This window comes from Podarcis gaigeae, assembly GCF_964106915.1.
Source record: "Podarcis gaigeae genome assembly, chromosome: 14".
NCBI lineage: Eukaryota > Metazoa > Chordata > Lepidosauria > Squamata > Lacertidae > Podarcis > Podarcis gaigeae.
In genome coordinates, this window is record NC_139690.1 from 13,873,709 (window position 1) to 13,897,589 (window position 23,881).

At 42.2% G+C, this 23,881-nt stretch overlaps 1 protein-coding gene across 2 annotated transcripts in view; it reads left to right on the forward strand.

The window, feature by feature from the left end:
- Nucleotides 1-23,881, forward strand: part of GALK2 (galactokinase 2) — a 71,152-nt gene that overhangs the window by 27,625 nt on the left and 19,646 nt on the right. For both annotated transcript variants that reach the window (XR_014557937.1, XM_083712775.1), the window contains exons 6-8: nt 12,752-12,850; nt 14,024-14,176; nt 22,582-22,792. Coding sequence is in view for 1 of the 2 variants with exons in the window: in XM_083712775.1 (XP_083568901.1) it covers nt 12,752-12,850; nt 14,024-14,176; nt 22,582-22,792 (463 nt within the window). In the remaining variant the exon portion in view is untranslated. The remainder of the gene's footprint in view (nt 1-12,751; nt 12,851-14,023; nt 14,177-22,581; nt 22,793-23,881) is intronic.

Here is a 23,881-nt window from a genome sequence, read left to right on the forward strand (position 1 = left end):
TTTTGATTAAAATTATAATTATTTGGCATACTCAGAATAAGGGAGGGGGGGTTACTTTATAATTAAAATCATGTGTATGTTTCAGTTTAAGTGCTTGATAAATCCATTCTAGAAAATCCAATTGTTCAATATAAAACTCCACCACTTTAGGCATCTGTGGGTCTAATTTCTACTAGTCTAGAAAATTCTGCTTTGTACTTAACAGTGTATATGCTACTCAGTTCTCATTGTCAATGTGTGCACATTTTCCAGCATTAGTTGCAAAAGGTGCATGTTGACTGGGCAACATACAAAAAACCCTGTCCATGTTTTCATTGTGCAAACTTTCCATGCATTCCTGAGCATGTGCCCAATCCATCCATATATATGTACATTCTCCACTCAGCTCATGCTAACCACAAACATATATCAGGTTTTTGTGTGCGATAAAGTGCTTGCTGTTTTGAGAATATACCAAGCAATTGCCTGTGTCCCATTCACTCAAATTGTTGTGCTATTTTTAATAGGTTTTAAGACTTTCATGAGTGTAAAGATTTCTACAAGATTAGAATGCTGGATCTTTCATATGCAATATAGTCTAAATGATATTGTAAACCAGACTGAATTATTAAAGTCTGCAGGCAAATTGTGTAATTCAGAGCTGCTGGTTTTTAGCTTGCAAATGCAGTTTAGCCTTTCACTAATTTTCTAAAGGCCTTTTTGTATGTGAAACCAAAGATAAGCATACCCCCCCAATGTAACGTTAGCTGGGCTTTAATTGGGTTAAATCCGTCTTCAGAACATGTTTGTGGATAGTTAGACACATTAAGAAGCCAGGCTTGAGTGCAGTTTCCTGTTCTGGGTACACCCAGTTCCAAACCAAGGTTTGCTTTGCAAATAGCCCTCTGTACTTTAGATGGCATGTCACAATAAAAACGTGTGAATTTTTGATACCTAAATGCAAACTTGTGTGTGTGTTTGCACTGTCAATTAAATCTATTCTAAAATGTTAACATATCAAAATAGTTCTGGTGGGACATCTTGTCATACTCCAAGTTACTGGCAGATAGCTTGTTTTCTAGGACACCACGATCCTTTTGTTCATCTAATGTAAAATCACATTCCTCTTGTTCTCTGTCAAATGTTAAATATACAGGGCTTTACCCAGTAGTCTAGTGGCTTCTCCTAAGTCTCCTTCCTTCATGGACTCTTTTGGACACTAGCTTGTAAGGAATACTAAGTCATGTGCAGTCTCTCTTTCCCGGACAGGTTTTTATATGATAATTTGGCAAAAGGTGCTACGATTGGCTTGGAAGGCGGGAGCTTGGAAGAAAGTAGGCCAGTCTGTGGGAAACAAGCCATAAGTATTTTAAGGAGAAAGAAGAGTCCTTTACAGGAGGGTTGGGTAGAGAATAGATTAGGATCTACTGGTAGATCTTGTAGCTTGATTTGCATTAGATCAGAAAGGTTTCTGAAGTTTAATTGTTCAACAGTAGTGACTGAAAAAAAGGCAACGTCCTCCCTTCTAAATAAGGCTGCTAAATCTTCATTTGAGTTAGTAGATTCTGTCATATATGAAAAGTTTCTCAGCAGGTATGAGCAGTCGGTCTCAGCCTTCTGACCTTCCATTTTGCACGCCCCTCTGGTTCGTGGAATTGAGAGTTTTAGTGAAACAAAAAATAATAATCCCATAAACCCGAGGTCTGCCCATTCCCTGCTGTGTGGGATTGTACCACATCGTAATGCACAAGGAGGGTGATAAATAAGAATGCACATGGCAGCAGGGTGAGGGGAGGAACACTGCATGTTAGAATGTACCTACTTACATAGTTGTCAACTTTTCTCTTTTCTTGCGAGGAATCCTATTCGGAATAAGGGAATTTCCCTTTAAAAAGGGGAAAAGTTGACAGCTATGCCTACTTGTCCAAAGCTGTTTTTCACTCTGAAACTGAAAATATTCAAGGAAGAGCAGGTTATAAATACTTCAAATAAATAATACTAAAGAATTAGAGAAATAGAGAGGCAGGTAGATTTTGGTGTGGAGCATTTGTCCAATTTTTGCACCAAGCCTACAATTAAAGTCAAGAGGCATAGAATCACCAGAAGGTTGTGTGCATGCTTCAGCTTATTCGAAACACCACTATCCTCAATATAGTGTGTGCCTTGTGGGCGGGTTAATGCATTCTTGCAGAATGTGGTGCTGTTGTTTTTCTCTGTTCTAATTAGATATTTTCTGATTAAATGTTATTTCACTGCATAAACATAAAAAGGCTAAACATGATATGTTGTATAACCCACCACTGATAAACATCCCCTGCTCATATTCTGCCAATCTGGAATTAATAGTTGCCAACAGATATGAACATCCGGATTGCATTTTCAAGGAGGGGGTAAGAGTTTGGAGAACCAGCAATTCTGTATAGTGCTTGAAGTACTCTGGGAGCATCTGGGAGTCTACAAGCCCCATGCCACGATTTCTCCACCCATAGCCTTCTAAAACAGGAGCTAAGGGGATGTCACAAAAAGTAACGAGGTTGGGTCATCTCTAGCCCCATTGTAGTTTGAGCATTACTTCTGCACCCCTGGCAGGGCACTCAGTTATATTTTGTTATTGGTTGTTTTAAGTGGTACCTGGTACCAATTTGGACTGGTAGGGTGGAGGGCAGATAGCCTAGCAGCAGGTGGAGCGAAAACCGAGGCTAGGCAAAGCCAACAATTTTCTAGCTTTGCCCCCGTCCTCCTCCCTGTGGAGTTCTGCAAGGGAAGCATTGAGAGTAAGGAGGAAGAGGAAAAATGTATAAGACAGGTACAAACATCTGCTGGAAATGTAAAGAAAAAGAAGTCACCTTTTATCATATGTGGTGGCCCTGTAAGGTAATAAAAGCATTCTGAGAAATGATATATAATGAATTGAAAAAAAAAAATGTTTGAAATAGTTTTTATTTAAAATGCCAGAGGCTTTTCTATTAGGAATTATAGGTGCTGAAATTCCAAGGGAGCAGAAAAGACTTTTTCTGTATGCGACGACAGCTGCATGGATGTTGTTAGCCCACAGATGGAAAGAAGATAAAGTCCCTACCAGAGAAGAATGGCAAATTAAAGTGTTGGACTATGCCAAAATGGTGAAACTAACTGGAAATCTCAGGAACCAGGAAGACCAAAACTTTAATCAGAAATGGGAAAAATTATAGTTTATCTTGGAGACCACTGTAAGCAGCTGAAAACACTAGGATTGCAATAACACTTGTAATGTAACGAGAGCTGTAGACTTTGACAATGGAGTTGTAAAAAACATGGAATATTGAAAAAAGATGCAGTAGAAAAGGTTTAACAACAGAACCCACGGAGGGGAAGGTGGGAAGTCTAGAGATTCGGAGGAATCTTTTAATTGTGGATGTGTAGTGGTATTATTATAATTTTATACTTGTAAAACCAAATATTTTTTTTTGTGGGGGGGAGAGTGAGAGGAGGAAGCTGACATGCAGCACCACCTCTGGACTAGTTGTAAGAAGGGAGGGTGGTGGGGGCTGGCTAAGGTTGATGGGGCAGTGCCCCACTTGCCGTAATGGACTAACCTCCACTGGTTGTTTGGTTTAACACACTTATACCTCACTGCTCAGAACAGCCGACACCACGTTCCCAAGTGGTTTTCCACTCATGCGGTTTATAGGACTAGACCTGCTTAGCTGCAACATGTGCCTTCAGACCATGATCTGGATTTCGCGGGAAGCAGCCTTTAATTAGCAGGGCACTTGCGTTTTTAGACAACGGGAGGTTAAAGATAGACGCTGCATTGTTGGGGGCAATGGCTGAACTTGTCTGTTTGTACAGTAGTCTATTATTAGGATGCATGTTCGAAGTGAGCTATATAAGGGGTGTTTGAGCCATTTCTGTTTGCATAATTAAAGAAAAGCAAGTTTGTTTATACTCGTCTCCAAGGCAGCTAATCTCTGATGTAGCTAACAGATATGATCAGTGCTATTTTTCTAAAAACAGAGGTGCCAGAATTCAACATGAACCCCTCCCTTGTTCTCTTATAATGGCAATTGCGCCCACCTGAGAGGTGCCAGAACTGAGTTCCGGCAAGTTCCATCTGAAAAGAAAAAGCCCTGGATGTGATTGAGAAGAAATGTCAAGAAGGCCCAGGGTATTAGAGCCAACAAGCAGACTGGTTGTTACAAGAGAAGTTAAGAGCAAAGAACTGACAGAAGCCACTAATGTGAGGTCCTCATATCTTTAGTTTAGAATATACTATCACATCTACTGTCTGCCAGAACAGGAGCAGATTGTGGCTGACGGGCATAATACACTCTTCTCATGTGGTATTTTTTAAAAAAAGAAAAGGTCAATTATATGGTGATTTGCTTCTGATAACAGGCCAGGATAGCGGGAATGAGTAGTGTGATAAAAGGATGGTTAAAAAAACCCAAACATGTGCAGGCAGTTACTACATGGTAAAGGAAGTATGTCAAATCCCACAGATACTGTCTGAATAGAATAGTCTGAGGTAAAGTCATGGTTTAAGAGTGATAATACTGCACAGATGTTATGTTTATCCTTTTGTGGCTGTTAGCGCCACATGGCGAAACAGCATTTAGAAGGCTCCAGAGAGGCCACTTATGAGAAGACATGGTCCATCTCTTTTAACAGTTTGATTTTTTTCCAAGGGGTTTCCACATGATGTGATTTTTTTCCACAGGGACCATGGCAGCGGTTGCTACCGTTCTGAGAACATTCCAGATGGGGTTGCCCCAGCGAGTGTTTGCATGTGGGGTGGCGTTGTGGTTTCTCAGCATCCTGATTGTTAAATTGAGCTTCTGGGAAATGGTGATACTTTTCCCCACCTGCCCCCACCTCAGCAAGCACATCCACCATGACAGTTGTGTTGTGTTGTGTGGAGTGTAGCTAAATCCCGACAAGGTGAATTTAGCAAGGAAACCCACAAAGCCCTTTCATGACACCCCTCCCCCAACACACATAATGGAAAAAAATATATATATTAATATTGTGTAGTAATCCAGTGTTGTAGTGCACTTCCCATGTGATTTTTTAAAAAATTATAAACATAAAATATACAGTCATGGTTATACATTCTAAAACATCACTTCTTACAGCTAAGACTAAGTGTAATTTGGCTAAATTGGGATGGTTGTTTAAGGCTTTCTTGTCCCCCACGGCCATTACGCACTAGATTTAGAACTAAAAAAATCCTGACTTGCTTCAAGCCAGAGTTCATAGTTACATCTGAACCAGGGAACTGTGGCTTAATGTCAATTAACAACCAGAAAAATTATTCAGGATGTCTAGCTTGGCTATGAAGGCCTCACCTTAGTCTTCTGAAGCCAGACATTTTACAGCCAGTAGTAACACAGGTCTCAAAATCTGCAGTCTGTGTTTATCTCAGGTGTACACTTTTGTCAATTTTTTTTCTCATGGAGGTGGAAGGTAAATTGATAAAAACAACTTTCCCCTGCAAATCTGTGCTTTAATTTTCTGTCACCTCTTTAAAGCCATAGTGAATTTTCCCTTTGCCAATGCATAGATTTTCTTCAGAAGTAAGTATCAGTGAATCCCTGTTGTTGCACCGTATTCCTGTAAGTATTGCTGTGCTGAGAAAGAGAATCAGCATCAGCTTTTGCAACAAGAATTTTGCTCACTGAGTACATTCACTTATTGGGATATCTCAGTGGATATGTCTGAGATACGAACCTAATTGCCTCCTGTGTATGTCCAGTTCCTTCCACAATAGTCTTCCTCTTACTTGAGTGAAAGTTTTGTATTTTTGCACAAGCTGTTTCTTTCTTACTGCATCCATCATTGTTCTGCTGCTATCAGTAGAAAGACTCTGAAGCCATAGGCACAGGTCTGTTCAATTTCAGAGTCTAGCAGTCCATTATATCAAGGGAGACCTTGGGCTGTCTTGTGGCAAAGTTCTCCTGGATCTGCTAGTTCATCTTTGGTGGTCCTGCCAATCCTCCCATTTGTGCAAAAAAATTTAATAATGAACAAATGCTTGCAGCTCTAATAGAGAATGCACACCCATCACTTGCAGATGGGACTTTTGGCAGACTGGGACCAGCAAGGACCAAAAGCTAATCACAAGAGCAGAGAAAAAGATGGGGAGAATTGCACTGCTAAATGCTAACATGCTAGTTCTTGGGCTGATTCCACTGAATGGGTTCCGTGATGCAAGTTTCGTTTTCTCAAGTGATAGCTGAGTTCAAGTAGCAGTTCCTCATAGGATGAGAAGTTACATAAGATAGGAAATGCCTGTATTTTGAGTTTTGTTAAGCAGTTTCTAGAAATCAGCAACCAATCTCCAGCTGTTGCTTGAAGCTACTGTGGCAAAGGCTGCAATACACATGAAAGGTTTCCTGCATTGCTTATGCATTGAATGCACAGTATTCAACCTGGTATGGGTACTATGGAAAAGTCATCAAAATTTCAGGGGGAATGTACGCATAGAGAGAATTCACATGGGATAATCTTGTGGGACTGTACCACTTAAGATTGCCCATAGGCCTGTAGGGAGGGCCTCATATTTCAGTATACAGGTACCGTATTTTTCGCTCTATAGGACGCACCTTGTTTTAGAGGGGGAGAACAAGAAAAAAGAAATCTCCCCCTCTCTGCTCAGCACCCCTTTAGCAAAGCGGCAGGAGAAACGGAGAACGGAGCCCCTTCCCTTTCTCCTCCCGCTTCGCTCTCCTGGCTTCAGCAAAAGGAACCCAAAGCCTTTGGAGCACAGCACGAGGTCCCACTGCGCTCCAAAGGTTTCAGGGGTAGCCACTGCGCTCCAAAGGCTTTAGGTGGCTATCCCTGAAGCCTGGAGAGCGAGAGGGGTCGGTGTGCACCGACCCCTCTCGCTCTCCAGGCTTCAGCGAAAGCAACGCGTAGCCTCCGGAGTGTCGAGGGAGTGCTCCCTCTGCACTTCAGAGGCTTCACATTGCTATCGCTGAAGCCAAGGAGCCTGCATTCTCTCCATAGGACGCACTCAACATTTCCCCTTAATTTTTGGAGGGGAAAAAGTGCCTCCTGTAGAGCGAAAAATACTGTACCTTTGTTTGCTATGGAAAAGGAGATGTTGGAAATAAGGTAGAACCCTGTTTTGTGTGTCATGCTTTTTTTCTATATGCAGAGATTTAGGGGTGGGGGAGTTAGTTCATTTTACCCAGGGCAATGTTCATGCATATGGACCTTACCAACTGCTGTTTGAAGTGGTGCAGTCCCATGAAGGATTTTATTTTATTCTGTTTTCAGCCTTCAGCTTTCATTTTGTTTTTTAAAAACAGCTTCAGAAACTTCAGCTGAATGCTACAGCCAGATTATTGATCAGGACTTGGGTTTAGGGAGCATATGACTCCCATTTTTCAACTTCATTATCTACTGGTTCTGTTCCGAACCCAAATAAAAGTGGTGGTTATGTCTTGTGAAGCAGTAAATGGTTGGGGACTGCCTGCCTTCTTGAATATAAACCTGCCCATGTTTTCAACTCTTTCCAAGAGACCTTTCTCTCTAGCCGACCAACATCAGAAATGTGTTTGGTGGAAACTTGAGAAGTTTTCTCAGTTACTTCATCAAGCTCTGCAGTTCCCTCCCTGTGGAGGCCTAACTAGCCTCCTCTCTGATGTCTTTCCACTGGGAGGTAAAGGCCATTTTTTATAGACAGAATTTTGCCCTGGTAAGCGGCTCTGATTTTTCCGTTGCTGATTTTAGTTAACTTTAACTGCCCACTGCTTAACGTTTTCCTGTTTATTGATCCTGAAAATAAATGAATCATTCCCATAGCTTTCATGTTCATGTCACACAGAAGACCGTAAAATTTTGCTCCCCCATCAAGCATTTTCAGAGCAGTCGTTAGCCATTTTACCATATATTCTGCTCACTGTTAACTGTGCCACCCTTAGAACAGAAATTGATATTTTGCTAAGGCCAAGGTTAGCACAAATACTTAACAGCTGAGTAAGCATGGCAATCTTTGCCCCTTGGTTATTCAACATGCAAATAGGTTTGAGACGAGAACTAGAATTGCCATCATGTAGCCCCCCATGCAGCAAGTTTACTTGGGGGAAATGTCCAAATAAATTTGCATATTTAATGGGAAACAAATTTCACTGGGTCTATGCAACAATGGAGAGGGGAGGGGGAAAATCCATTTTTAAAGCATTTAAGTAAGTAAAATGCTGCAACCTTTTATTATTACTTTTAAATATATGTAGAGGTGGATATCGAGCAGAAATCCTGATGCTGAAAATAGTAAAATAATGTGCCACGTCTCTCCAGTTACTAAAAAGGGATTAGAACTATGTAATTCACCATTAGTATTTTGAGTTTACCCCCAAAGAGCATTCAAGTAAGAACAGTCACCTTTTGTCTTTTTATTAAAAACATCTGTTTAATCTGGACCACCAATAACGGGCCTCCAGCTCCGCTTGGAAGTCTCCTGGAAGGTTTATTCACATCAAACTCTGTGCATATTTTCAAGTTTGTTAATCCCTTTTTGACAGCTCTGTCCTCTCAACTTGGAGTTTATGAGGGAATTTACATGGCTTAAGGAGCACTGTGAGTAGAGTCTTATCAGTTTTCACTGCATTTGCAAGCCATTCACCCTGATTAGGGTGCTCTGAGCTCACATTTTACAGCTTCGTCTATTTCCAGTGCCTTTATGGAAACTGAACAAGTGGGCAGGCGTGCCCACATTCTTCGTTTCCAAATGCAATGAGTTACAGGCTTTATCTCACAGCCATGCCCTGGTTAATGTCATTTCTTTGGTAATTATCTAAGCTTAAGGCCCCATGAAGCTGTGTAACCCTGCTGGAAGGAATACACACACACACACATTCTTCCCTCTCCTTTCTGCCCCCCCATGCTTGTGCTCCCGTTACCCTATACTTAGAACAGGGTCCCCTCCAGATGTTGGGGGGCTACAACTTCCCAAACGTGGGTCTCCAGCAGTTTTGGACTACAGATTCTATCATCTCTTGCCAGCAGGACCAGTGCTCAGGAATGATGGGAATTGTAGTCCACGTTTGGCAAACACTGGGCTACAACTCCCATCATTGCTAACCATGTGTCAGGGACTGGCTGGATGACGAGGAGTGGTGGGAGGCACCAGCCAGGGAGCCTCCAAGGGAACCCCAGAGGAGGAAGGCTCAGAGCCAGGGGATTGGTGGTGGGAAACTGAGGAGAGGTCAGAGGGAGAGGGTTGGGAGGAGGGGCTGGATGCTGAATTGGCAACAGGGTTTAGTGAGCAGGGAGAGCCGGTGACAGGGAGCAGTTCAGACTCCAAGGCTGAAGCAGAGGAGTGGGGTCAAGAGTCTACAGAAGAATTCGGGGAGTCTCCCTTTCTTCTTGCAACAAGCTCCCCTCCCCCTGGTCTCCAAGAATGCACATAATAATGAGGGCAGAACAGAGGTCAGAGGTGGGAAGATGCAGTTTGAGACTGCTTAGGAAACATTCAGGAGAGGAGACCTAGAAAGGGTAGAAGAAGGCAGGGACTTTCAGTTCTGGCAACTGCTCGATAGGGGCAATACAGTGGTACCTCAGGTTACAGACGCTTCAGGTTACAGAAGCTTCAGGTTACAGACTCTGCTAACCCAGAAACAGTACCTTGGGTTGAGAACTTTGCTTCAGGATGAGAACAGAAATCATGCTCTGGCGGCGGCAGCAGGAGGCCCCATTAGCTAAAGTGGTGTTTCAGGTTAAGAACAGTTTCAGGTTAAGAACGGACCTCTGGAATGAATTAAGTACTTAACCCGAGGTACCACTGTACCTGCTGGGAAGTGTTGCTGAGTTGTATGGCATTTCCTTGAATAAAAAGTTAACTTCACTGACAATGGAGCCCTGCTTCTTTCATGCTGACCTGCAGTGGTGTAGCTAGTGGCTCAGGTGCCTGGTACCTGAGGGACACGTGTCCCTCAGCCGGGGGCGGGGTGAGCTGCATGAAGCCTCTTCACCGCCTCCCCCTCAGTTATGGGGCGGCTGAGGGAGAGGCGGTGGGCAGACGCAAGCCCCACGCTGCTGTTTCAGGCAGTGCAGAGCCTGCAGGTGCCCAAGCCAAAACATCATTCCCAGGAGAGACGCGTGGCTCAGGAACGGTGCAAACTCTGCGGTAAGTGCCAGCCCCCGCGCTGTGGCGCCCAGTGCCAGCCGCATTTCATTACGTTTCTTGACTGAACTAAAAAGTTTCGTGAGCCCATTAAAAAAACAACACAACTCCTATTTTTGTCACCCCCCTCAGTGATGACACCCGGGGTGGTCCGCATCCACCGCACTCCCCTTCCTCTGCCACTGCTGACCTGCACCTGTCTCCAGCCCTGACACCATGTTTCTGAGGCTAATACAAGTTTAGCTATGTATATCTGAGTGGCACAAGCATTTCAGTGGTCTTGTTGTCTCCCTGGAGATCTGATGTAAGATCAGTAGACTTTGGATATTTGTTGGAGTGTTTAAGCTGGGGGTGGGCAATGTGGTGTCCTCCAGATGTTGTTGGACAACCACTCATAGAATCATAGAATCATAGAGTTGGAAGAGACCACAAGGGCCATCGAGTCCAACCCCCTGCCAAGCAGGAAACACCATCAGAGCACTCCTGACATATGGTTGTCAAGCCTCTGCTTAAAGACCTCCAAGGAAGGAGACTCCACCACACTCCTTGGCAGCAAATTCCACTGTCGAACAGCTCTTACTGTCAGGAAGTTCTTCCTAATGTTTAGGTGGAATCTTCTTTCTTGTAGTTTGGATCCATTGCTCCGTGTCCGCTTCTCTGGAGCAGCAGAAAACAACCTTTCTCCCTCCTCTATGTGACATCCTTTTATATATTTGAACATGGCTATCATATCACCCCTTAACCTCCTCTTCTCCAGGCTAAACATGCCCGGCTCCCTTAGCCGTTCCTCATAAGGCATCGTTTCCCGGCGTTTGACCATTTTGGTTGCCCTCCTCTGGACACGTTCCAGTTTGTCAGTGTCCTTCTTGAACTGTGGTGCCCAGAACTGGACACAGTACTCCAGGTGAGGTCTGACCAGAGCAGAATACAGTGGCACTATTACTTCCCTTGATCTAGATGCTATACACCTATTGATGCAGCCCAGAATTGCATTGGCTTTTTTAGCTGCCGCGTCACACTGTTGGCTCATGTCAAGTTTGTGGTCAACCAAGACTCCTAGATCCTTTTCACATGTACTGCTCTCAAGCCAGGTGTCACCCATCTTGTATTTGTGCTTCTAATTTTTTTTGCCCAAGTGCAATACTTTACATTTCTCCCTGTAATCATCCCTGACTATGGCTAACTATGATACAGTTTCAGGGTCCTATATAGGTCCTACATAAGGCACCAAAGAGACAACCTGTTGGATGCCAGCTTATCTCCTCTTGATAGCAGTATCCTTCTGTGTGCTTCCAATGCACTCTCCAAATATTGTTGGAATCCCATTTTGCATCAGCCCCAGCCAGCATGGCCAGTGGTCAGGGATGATGGAAGTTATAATCCAGAAACATCTGTAAGGCCACTGGTCCTGCATCTATACTCTAAGGACACCTAATGAAACAATGACACTAGGAATTTATTGGGCTACAGCTGCATCTCATAACCTCCATCCTGCTCTAGAAATATTTGAGGTGGACCTAAAGGTATACCTGTATGGATGTCTCATGTACCTAAAGGAAGTGTCTAAAGGAAGTACAGAAATTAGAAGGTGTACCTGGAGATGTGAGGATTGGTGGGACCAGGAACCTAACCTGGGAATCTTAGGGTGTAAAGCTGGGATCCAGTTTTGTGAACTATTATGGTCTTCAGGTGCAGACACTTTCAAGGTTGGCAATATTGGCCCTGCGTTTGGCAAGCAGTAATATGCTCTTGGATTGGCCAAGGTTGACATAAATTGACTACTTCTTTAAAAAGAAAAATTTGGTTTTTCAGATTAAGGTTTTACAGTCAGTTATCCAAAATACAACATAAAATCAAGATTCCAAAGAATCTCCTGGACTTCCCTGCTCCCCTTTGTGGGTCCTATTGTTAATCATTTCTTCCTGCATCTTTTATAATAATCCAAATCTTTTACATCTCCATTATGCCCAAAATTCAACATTAAACTACAAGTGTTATTCCAATCCTGCTAACGATTTTAGCTGTTTACAATGGTTTTTAAGATAAATTATAAATTTTCCCCACTCCTTATTAACATTTTGGTCTTCCTGATTTCTGATTCTTCCGGTCATTTTTGCCATTTGACCAAATTGACCACTTTTCTTTGACTGGTCAATGAAGCAGACTCTTCTGCTTGCTGCTATCTTCAGGCTCAAATTCCCATGCTACATCATTGATATCAGCTATCCAGAGTTGGGGAATATACTATCCAAGTTGAAAATTGGGTACAGTTACCCAGATAGCTCCAGTCTGGGGTAAGTGAAGAGAAGCAAAAAAGCAGCACCCTTTAAAGCAGACAGCTTTGAAAACCATACTGTCTTTGTGAGCATGCCAGAGGCAGAGCAATCCTGGTGCATATCAGAGGAGAAGTTTACAATTAGCAGTAAAAAATATGGAACGCTTCATCTGAGGGAAAGCAGGGAGAAGGAGACCTAAGTATAGACTGACTGATACCAATGTAGAGATGGAGTGGCTTGGTATCAAATGTTTAGTCAACTGGTATGGAATGTGTGGGAAACTATAAAGACCTCAAAGGCATATCAACACCCCCTGCCATTAGTTCAATTGTAAAGAATGTATGAGGGAACATCCTTGGTTTGTGTGCTGAGTTCTGTGTTTCCTCAGGTGGAGCTGGCTGAACTCTGCAGCAAGAGTGAACGCTACATTGGCACAGAAGGAGGAGGCATGGACCAATCCATCTGCTTTCTTGCGGAAAAGGGAACTGTACGTACTGTCTGAGCACGAACTCAGTAGCCATTGTGTTACAACACAAGAAAGGGCTTTTGTTAACTGCGCTGATGAATGACGCACAAATGGTGGATCCAGGGATAAGTCCACAAGTCAGGGGTGCATTCACACCCACACAAGGTAGGGAGGGCAATCAGCTTGGATGGCTTTAAAAGAAGTTTAGACAAATTCATGAAAAATAGGTCCATCTGTGCCTACTAACCCTGATGGCTAACTTTCTGCTTCCATTGTCAGAGGCAATATGCTTCTAAATTCCAGTTGTTGGAAACTGCAGGAGGGGAGAGGGCTGTTGTGTTCAGGTCCTTCTTGCAGACTTCCCATGGGCATCTGACTGGCTACTGTGAGAACAGAATGCCTTTGGCCTGATCCTGCGGGGCTCCTCTTTATGTCATTATGAATACAGTGGTACTTTGGGTTACATACGCTTCAGGTTAAAGACTCCGCTAACTCAGAAGTAGTACCTCAGGTTAAGAACTTACTTCAGGATGAGAACAGAAATTTCGTGGCTGCGGCAGCAGGAGGCCCCATTAGCTAAAGTGGTACCTCAGATTAAGAACAGTTTCAGGTTAAGAACAGACCTCCAGAACAAATTAAGTTCTTAACCCGAGGTACCACTGTACATACCTGCGTGCTATCAATACAGAGAGATGTAATGTTAAAGTGTGGCACATCTGTTACTTATAACAACATTTGGTGTTTCCTTTCGGGAAAGTAATCATACCTTTGTTAAAAATTAGTGTAGCTGCCAGGGGCAAGGCAAAACTGCTCCAAGGGCCAGGGCTGACCTTTGGTCAGCTAGAGTTATTAACTCTTTTAAAAAATTGATCTCATTGAAAGATAACTATTAAAAATGCATTTCCAAATTAAAAAGGGGTTCAGGTTTGATAAGAAGAAGGCGGAGGAAGAGGAAGAGGAGGAGTTTATTATTTATACCCCGCCCCAGCAAAATAGAAAAACATTTAAAAAACCAAACATAAAAACTTAACTTGGTTTTCTTTTTGCTGCTGGTTTATGCTCATTGCTTCAAATGGTAGGGTGGGGGGAGAGAGAGAGTCTGCAGGTAAATGATGTGTGATTTATTCATCTTAACTGTTGTGCTGCCTACTAGTCAAAATAACTCTCTACTATTTATTTTTTTTCTTTCCATAGGCCAAGCTGATAGAGTTCAATCCCCTTAGGGCTACTGATGTGAGGCTTCCAGAGGGAGTAGCTTTCCTTATTGCCAACAGTTGCGTTGAAATGAACAAGGCAGCGACTTCTCATTTTAATATTAGGGTGATGGAGTGTCGTCTGGCTGCAAAGGTACTGCATGGCTTTCATCAAACCCTAATGAAACCATCATCCAAATATGTGCTGGCTGCAACTCTTTCCACTCTACCAGTTGTTGCTTTATATTAACACCAGGTCAGGTGCTGCCTCAAAGGGCATGTTTATCTCTTCAGGGTCTGGATTCAGGCCATATATACATGACGGATGGAAGAGGGGGATGGAATTTAGCCCTTAATGTGTGTGTTTCCATTTGGGTAGCATAGCACTAAAAAGGAGTCTGCCCACGAAGGGCAAAATAAATTATCTTTGTCAAAGCTGATCTCACTTAATGAGAGAGCGCAGTCTAATCTCAGGAATATAAAACAAAATGCTTTAATAGCAATGTATTCACTCTTAAAACAAGGAAAGGAAATGGAAATACATACATTTAAATTCATGAAATAACATTCCATTTATTTGTATCTTATTGAAGATTGGATTTTATGCACCTGGTAAGCTGTAGAAAGTAGCACTCTCCTCAAGCTTGGGTTCAAATTATTCCATGCGTTTCATCCAAAGCAACCACTTTACCAAATACACAAGTTACAGCAAGCCATACTCAGAGAATTACCGTTACCAACACATACACACACACACCACAAACACATTTTCCTGTGATGAAATGTGGTATACAAATTTATAAATAAATAAAAATAAATAAATAAATAAATAAATAAATAAATAAATAAATAAAACACCCAGTTTATTGTTGAGTGAGTCATCAAGTTATAAACTTACTTAATGACAAGGTGACCTTCAGAGACTTTGCTCCTTGAGAATCATCTTACATGTCTGTGGTCCAGTTCAGGCATAACACTAAGCCATTGTTTAGAGCAAATCCCACTTTGCTCAGTTCAGGTATCATGGGGAAATGTGGTTTAATTCTAATGTTAAAGCTTTCAGACTCCTTGTGCTCTCCAAGAAGAACGAGAACAAGCCTTGATCCCATAACATTAATTATGATTGGTTAAAACAAACTGGGATCGAATCTTGGTTTGATATCCTAGTTTGTTAACTGGTCACCTTCACAACAGATAAGAGTAGTTCAATCTGGGGAGAAGGGCAGGATGTCTAACGGTTGATTTATAGCAACCTCACCAAACTACAATCCCCAGGATTCTTTTAGGGAAGCCAGAATAGTTTAGCTATGAAACTGATGTATCCTAGGCCTGTGATTGTATCCTCTTCCCTCTCTCTCAATCGGCCTGCAGCGTGATTGTGCTAACCAAAGGGAAGAGCCAGAAAAGAAGAGCATATCTTGGCAGCTGAGAATTCGTTGGAAGAGATTGTAGATCATTAACTGCCAGGAAATGCCTTGTGTTAGATTCACTGTTCTTGACAGCAGTGCAATAGGGAGATTCCCCCCCCCCCCCCGTTTCTTTTTAAAATCCACGTTATATTTTGACATTTCATATGGGTGCATATTTTCCCACTCAAGCTTCCTGTAAGGTTATTGATGAGAGCTACTAGAAGCCCTTTGTGATGCACCCGTTGCTGGGCTGTACCATTTGAGACAGGGGAGGAATTCAAATATCTGAATGCCTTCTCCACACGAAGTACATCTCACATATCCTAAATAGCATGTTAGAGAGAAAGTTATAGGCTTGCTAAGCTGTTTTTTTTAATGTGTGAGGATGTGAAGCATTCAAACATTCAGTCCCGCATATGCAGCCTAAAATGATGCAGCCCAAGAACAGATAACATCACATGTGGCTTTCACGGATCTATTTTAGCTTTAAGTGGAATGCATTACAATTGGAAATTGCAATGCTGCCCACAGTTTATGGGGAGCAAACTGGTGACTTCCAAAGCTAAAGTCAGGAGTCATTAGACCAGATGTTCCACTGGTTGGGTCTGTCTAGTTTTGCTAGGAAACCTGTCTGTTTACAGCCTTCTACGGGAGATGACTGGCATAACATTTGTGTTGGCTTCTGTGGTTCCTTTAAGTTACAAAGTGTAGGATTCTGCATTGTAAGGACATTGCTGTAACTATAATTTATTATTATATAGAGAGGTTTTTGTCCCCTTAAAAGCTCAGGATGGTTCTTGCCTTGGCACATGAAAGTACCTGGAACCTGTGTTCATCATGTGTAGTCATTCTTCATGTGTTGAGGGTGGCAACACAACATCAGGTCTTCTCAGTAGTGGCTCCCCAGCTGTGGAAGATTCCCTAGAGTGTTGAGCCTAGTGCCATCACTGTCCACCTTTGGGTGCCGGGTGAAGATGCACAGGCAGTTAGCTCTTAGTTGGCATTCATCTTTTAGTTTATTTTGTGATGTATTTTAAATTTGGCATTGCGTGCTTTTTTAAGTTGTAAATTGCTTTGAGACTTTTTTTAGTGCATGAAATAGACAAAAGAAAGAAAGAAAGAAAGAAAGAAAGAAAGAAAGAAAGATTATAATAATAATTTTATCTTTAGAGCAATTCTGTGAGGTTAGAGACTGTGACTACCCCATGTCACGTAATGAGCTCCATCACTGGGGATCTGAGCCCAGATTTTCATTCAGGATTCTAACCCCCTTTTAACACATTGGCTGTCAACTTAGCTGCTCTTCAGTTTGACATTAAGATCACTAGAGATATTCAGAAACATTGACGCTACATTAAAAAACCCAAAACACATCACTTTAAAAACAACTCTTCATTGCCTCTGCATATGCTTGAGAGGGACAATTTTAATAGAATGCTAAACTCTTTAAAATGTTTGGCAAAGATGTGCTGCATTGGGTCCCTAGAAAAACCAACAGATGTTAGAGAAATATAATCACTGTAACTGGGATGCACAAAAGAATTGTTTTTAGTTTCACTGACAAGATGAGTAAAAACAAGGTCCCTTTAATGCTTTGGCATGAATTAATGCCTAAATATGTGTTCACTATAATGTCTGAAAATGACTCTGATTTAAATAGTAGCAGACCCATGTGATAAGAACTATAAACCTTGCAAAGTACACTAGATGGCACCAAAAGTAGTTCATAAAAAAAACAACACCTACATGAAGGGTATTAAAACAGGAAAAAAGGCAAGCTAAAATTGAAAAAAGCAATAGGAGGAAAGCAACAACTTTAACTTTCCTTCTCAGTAATTTTCTTTCTCAAATGTATAGTTTTATTAAGAGATTTCCAGTACAAGGACTCCTTCTGCTAGTGAAAAGCAAGCCAGGTGCAACCACATTGAACCCCAATCCTGGCCTCTCCCAAAAAACTTCATTCACCCAAGTGTGGTTGTTGTTCCTTCCACTGTTTATTTTATTGGCTGTGGAGTTTAGAGCCCCAAACTGCAAATATGGTTGTGTGTGTGTAGGTAGATCCAGGTAGGGAGAAGTCCTTGAAATACTGGGGTCCTCTTGAGGTACAGAAGTCTTTATAGGCTAAAAACCAGCACTAGGAATTGAGTCAGTAAACTAATTGGTACCCACTGCAGTTGTGGCAGAATTGGTGTTACATGCTTAGATCGCAGATCCTGAGGAGAGTGGAAAGTAGAGCAGAAGCAGGCACACGGTGGTCGCCTTCACTACCCCCCTACTCCAAATAAAATCCTTCCTACACGGGCTTGTGCATTGAAGAGGATTCTCGAGAGCTTTTAAGGGCACATATTCAGTTCATGCAGGGCATTGACTAGGTCTGTTGGGCATCACTGTCAGCCCAGAAGCACCAAGAGGATGCTAGAATATGATATGATTAGTAGCTGTGGGCAAAGATGCTCTCCCTTGAAGTCTGTCCGCTATTACTCATCATTGAGGACATTGATGGGAGAGTGCTTTTAACCTCCTGTTCTATTTGTCACCTGTTGTCTTGTTTATCACTGTAGCCTTATGAGGCTTTGCCCTCGGGTGGGAAAAATATTGCATCCGGGAAAGGGAGATGGGAGTCAACAGACACTCAAGGAATAGTTTCCGAGAAAAAGCTTTATTTCTACCATCCATGAACTGGTAGAAGGAGCAAGTGTGATAACTCACAAAAAGCATGCATGGGTTCACAGTCATTTGCACAGAGTATATATTCCCCTTCTAGTTCCCTCCCCTTTCTCCTCCCTCAGGAGTCCTGCCCCATGTGTTTTCCCCCGAGCATGTACAGAAAGCTCCTGTCTTGGGACTCTTCCCAGGAAAGGGGGGGTGAGAAGCCAAGGGGTCAAGGGAGCGCTGGAGGTTCAGCATGTCCAAGATGTTGCAACTGAATGAGATAAAAGTCAGTTCTCAGGCCTGCTCTGACAGTCTATTCATTAGCTTTTTGAAGCCTTCTTGTACTGATAAAAGTAACGGTTTGCCCTTGCCACAGCATCTTGTGAGAAAAGCAGAGAAGAGCAGAGAAAAGCTGTTTTGGATTTTTAGACGACAAAAGGAATTTTGGACAGTTTTGAGGCCTGGTTGGGAGGGGTGACTTCGGGCCTAGGTGGGGTCACCTGTCCTCACCTCCTTCAATCACCACTGTGATAAAGGAATGAACCCTTTTTAGAAACCTCCAACCTTTTTGTTGAAATTATAGGGGTGATTTCTCTTTTCACTCCGCATGTTAAGGAAGGACATTGCCCATCTGAAGCTTTTATATTCATTTCTTCATGGCTTCCTTGTTCTCAACTAGGCTGCACTTGTTCTCAACTAGGCTGAATATATGAAGTGTGACAGCCCAATCGGGCTACTTTAGAGTGGATCTGAATGCACTTTTATCAATGTAATCTAGGACTGGGAGCAGACCGCATTCTTCGCTTGAAAAAGACTCAAACCTCCTATTAAAATTTGCCCTGACAAAAAAAGCTCCTTCATTTAGACACAGTTGTGGTTGAGAATATGTTTCTTCTTAAGATAAAGTCATAATTAAAAAACCTGAAACAAACAAATAAAGGACCCCTCAGGGCATTTGCAATGAAAGGTTTCATCACTGACAATATTTTTGCACCCTTGTCTTCAGGGAAAGTAACCACAATCACTGCTCCAGTCTAGCAAGCGCTGGACCACAGCCAGAATTTAATATGACCCAGGGCTCACCAAGACTTCACTCCACATCTTGCTTTCAGTGCCAGTAAATGCCTTTGACCATCTACAGTCTTGCATTGCCACTGAATAACCACAATTAACCCCCATACATCTGAAATCTAGGCCAGATGGTCTTCAAGGCAGGCTTGAGACCTAGTTTTTTCTTTCCTTCCCCAGATTAGAAACTAAGCCCTGATAATGACCCCTTCACCATATGTATGTTTATGTCATTTCTCATTACTGGAATCCTTATATCATTTATATTTTTATCTCCTCAGTGGTGTGGTGTGCTGGCAAAATGCCCTCTGCTTTTGCACAGGTGTAGAGAGAGTGCTATAAGATGAGCAAGGGGAGTGGGTCTGGAAATCTGTGGGGATTCATTTTTTTGGGGGGAGGGGGTAAAGTTTTTATTATTATTTCATTTTATAATGTATATGAAAAATAACAACAAAAATTTAAACATGAAGGCACATAAAATAGGCACATAGAATGAGTAGTTGCACATAAAATAACAAAGTCCAAGTGAAGACTTATTAATTTTATCAGAATATCAAGATTTGCCAGACTTGTGATGCGGGTTGTCTTGAAAAGGATGGTTCCATTTTTATGTTATGAAAGAATGTCAGATCATATAAAAAGTGTCTGGAGGTTCTAGTCCTTGTCAAAATCCCAAATTATGCATGATTTTCTCCATTATAGCTGTATTCCAATGAATGGTACCAAGCATCAAATGTAAGATTTTGGACTGTTTTCCACTGAGTTGCAATTACTATTTGCGCTGCCAAGATCATATATAAGACGAATACTTTTGACAACATTGCTATTATAAAAAATATTCACTAACATTAATTTTGGACAACAAACAATAGTTTCTTTAGTAATGTTTATCATTTCTGTCGTGGGGCTTCATTTAAGCCAGGACTCTGTAGGGATTAGCTCAATAACATGTTTTCAGTGCTAGGGATTGGTCTGGGAATATGAGAATACTGAAAATGGTGCCTCTGAACATGCCCAGAGTGCATTAAAATTTCCTCATTGTTGAATATTCACCCCTAGGCTAAGATGATATTTCCTCCCTCCACAAATACTTCTTTCTGTCTCTCTTATGTCAGTATTTACCTTTGTACGCTTGCTGCCTAAAAATGTTCTAAATATTTGATCTCCCCTATGTTTTAGTTGCTATACCCAAAATTGTGCAAAAAGGGGGGAATTAACAAGCAGAAGACCTATTCATTTGCTTCATCTGCATAAATTTACATTTTAAGGAAATTGAAGTGATTGATTTTAGTGCTGCTCATTTTCTACAAAAGGAGGGTGTTAGGGCTAAAAATCTGTCTGGGAATGATGCCTCCCTCTGTACATGGAATTCTTCTGAATCTTAGATGAACATATGAAACATCTTTATTCTGCATCAGACCACCAGTCTATCTAGCCTGGTGTCATCTGATCTCCATGGCTGCTCTCCAAGGTTTCAGGTGGCAGGGAGCAGGGTGCCTTTCCCATCACCTGATCACTTGGGCTGGATGAACCTGCAACCTTATACGTGCAAAGAATGTGATCTGTCACTGAGCTGTGATTCCCTCCCCCTTGGTGCATGAGGTCTTGTTATGATTTTCCACAGTGGTGCACATGCTCAGAGCCACACACATTAGTTCACATATTCTGGGCTGTAGAATTTTCACTGAAAATACATCCCAGTGAAGTGGTCATCAGACCTTTCATCTCTCTTTTCAGAGTGCTTTTCTGTCCCCACTTTTTATGTTGGAAGAGTAATGAAAAAAATTAAGGAATTCAGCTGCACTTTTCTCAAAAGCAGAGCAGAAATTTACACCCCACACATCTTTGGGTGACCAGAACTACCCATGATTCCGCAAAAATGTTTTTCAGTCTAGTCAGATTACTTTCGTGCAACAAAGTTGAACACTTGGGAAAGATGAGGCTCAGCTGTCAGAACGAGATCAAAGTTAACTAATGCAGAAATACTCTTTCCAGGAATAGCCAGTCGTGTTCAGTTCAGTATATATGAGCAGCTGTTTGAATACCAGTTTATGTGTCTTTGAGGGAGTGGTCTGTGCTGAACATCAGGGCTCTTTATGGTGACTGGTCCACTATAATGGCAAGCAAACGTCAAAGATTAACCAGAGTTCACCACAAGATTGGCCCAAGACATTTTGGTGCATGAGGCAGAAAATCACAAGCAACACCTCCCTCCCACTACTTAACATGGGGCTCAATCCAATGGGAAGATTGTGCTCTGCGGTTCTTCTCAATGTCCCAATTAATTATAGTGGCTTTTGAAGAGGAGTTGTTCTTGGTGGACTGTGCCCTAGAGAGTCTAGTCTGGGTGTTTCTGTTGCCCCTAAAACCCATCATTCTTGAAGTGGCTGTTTCACTTATCTTGTGGTAAGTTCACACCATACCCCTTCCCAGTTTAGTTTCCATCTGGACAGCCTAAGAATCAAACCAAGTTTGTTTTAAGCAGAACTTCTGGCTGTTTTTAGGCTTTATGTGCCAGAAAATCTCCAGGACATGGTGATTATGTGGCTTTATAAAGGTCATTTTTTGTGTATGTGCACAGCTTCGGATCTCAGTATGTAAAGGGAAAACATTTCCTGTACAGTGGTACCTCGGGTTAAGAACTTAATTCGTTCCGCAGGTCCATTCTTAACCTGAAACTGTTCTTGACCTGAGGTACCACTTTAGCTAATGGGACCTCCTGCTGCCGCCGCGCTGCCGCCACACAATTTCTGTTCTCATCCTGAAACAAAGTTCTTAACCCAAGGTACTATTTCTGGGTTAGCGGAGTCTGTAACCTGAAGTGTCTGTAACCTGAAGCATCTGTAACCCAAGGTACCACTGTATATGCCTCCCTTAGGATAAGCAGATGAGTCCTTTTATGAGTGTCCTCTCCCTTTGAAGTATGCAGGTTGGCAATGAGAGTTGAGGTATTGTCAGTGCTGGTTCCTGTGATGTAGAACACTCTCCCTAGAGAGGCCCATCTGACACCAACAGTAACTCCTTTTCAGCACTGTGCAAAGAGCTTCTTTGCCTTTTAGCCTGGTTCCCTGTAACATCACTTCACTTGAGAGAGCCGCCAGAAGACCCTCGGAACTGGACCTCAGTGTCTGGGCTGAACAATGGGGCTTTCTTCACATTTAATCTTTTTCCTTGATATATAAAGTGACTTTATTACATTTTGCAAGGTGCTATGATTTAACGTACTTATCCCCTTAAGTGGGAAGAGTCTGCTATATTTTCCAATTCTTTAAATTAATCTTGCTGCCAATATCATGTTAAAAATTATGCTGTTCTTTGTGCTTTTCAAACAGTTTTCTCTTAAAGAAAAAAATAGCTTGTAAGGGTTTTAGGAAATGTTTTGTATTAACTTCAAACTGCTAAGATGTCTATGCATTGTTTGTTGTTGCAGCTTCTAGCAAAATCCAGAGGCCTAGATTGGAAAGTAATGGCAAAGCTCCAGGAAGTGCAGGTCAAGCTGAAACTAAGCTTAGAGGAAATGCAGGCTGTGGTTGAGGAGGTGTTTCACCCTGAGCCTTACAGCATAGAGGAAATTGGGAAAAACCTGGGAATTAGCTCCAAAGAGCTACGCACTCAGATCCTCAGCCAGAACACACAAGACGGTGAGTGCATGCCAAATTGGAGGTGGTGGTGATGGTCAGCGAATGTTTCCATTTATGTAAAGGATAATAGGCAATAGATGTGGAAATATTTTACATTTTGTATAACCTCAAGTGGACCTTCTTTTGGAATCTTTGTGGAGTAAAAGGGTTGATTGTGTTGTGACCTTTTTAAACGAAGTGGAGAAAATGCTATCTGATTAGTCAAGGCAATATACTGATAATGGCTTGGTGATTAAAAATACAGGATTGAATTAACTGCATGCAGCCTTCTAGGTCAGCAGTGGACAACTGGTAGTTTTCAAATGAACTTTGGCTCCTGAGAAATCATAATTCGGCTTACCATTTACTTGTGTGTCAGATAGCCTCTTCCTTCCATCATAGATCTGTGGTACATAATAATCTGGACATTTAGTTGGAGGAAGATGTGAGTGTGCTTGTTCTAGATTGGCTCTCTGGCCTGTGTAGTTGCTGACCACTGCTCTGAGTCACTTGGCCCTAAAACATTTCCCACCAAAAGAATATCAGAGGCAAATGAATAGCCTGTTGGGTTTGGACAAAGGATACCCAGTTTGAAACCTCTCCTCATCCATGACACTGAGTAGGTTGGCTTTGGGAAAAGTCCAAATCTGTTTCATAGTTGCTTCACATATTACAATATGCCTACATGCAGATCTATCCACCTGCATGTTTTCCTTGCACACACATTGGGAAGCCACGATTGGCTGTAACTTAGCAGCACACAAAAACAAACAAACAAACAAACAAACAAACAAACAAACAAACAAACAAACAAACAAACAAACAAACATACATGTGGACAGTTGTCGTATGTTTCAAGCTACCCACACATTTCCCACAGATTTTGTCACTGATAGGATTAAGGAAGATAACTGTGCAACATAACACCGGTCTTGAAAGACCTACATTGGCTCCCAGTACATTTCCGAGTACAATTCAAAGTGTTGGCGCTGACCTTTAAAAGCCCTAAACGGCCTCGGCCCAGTATATCTGAAGGAGCGTCTCCACCCCAATCGTTCTACCCGGACACTGAGGTCCAGCACCAAGGGCCTTCTGGCGGTTCCCTCACTG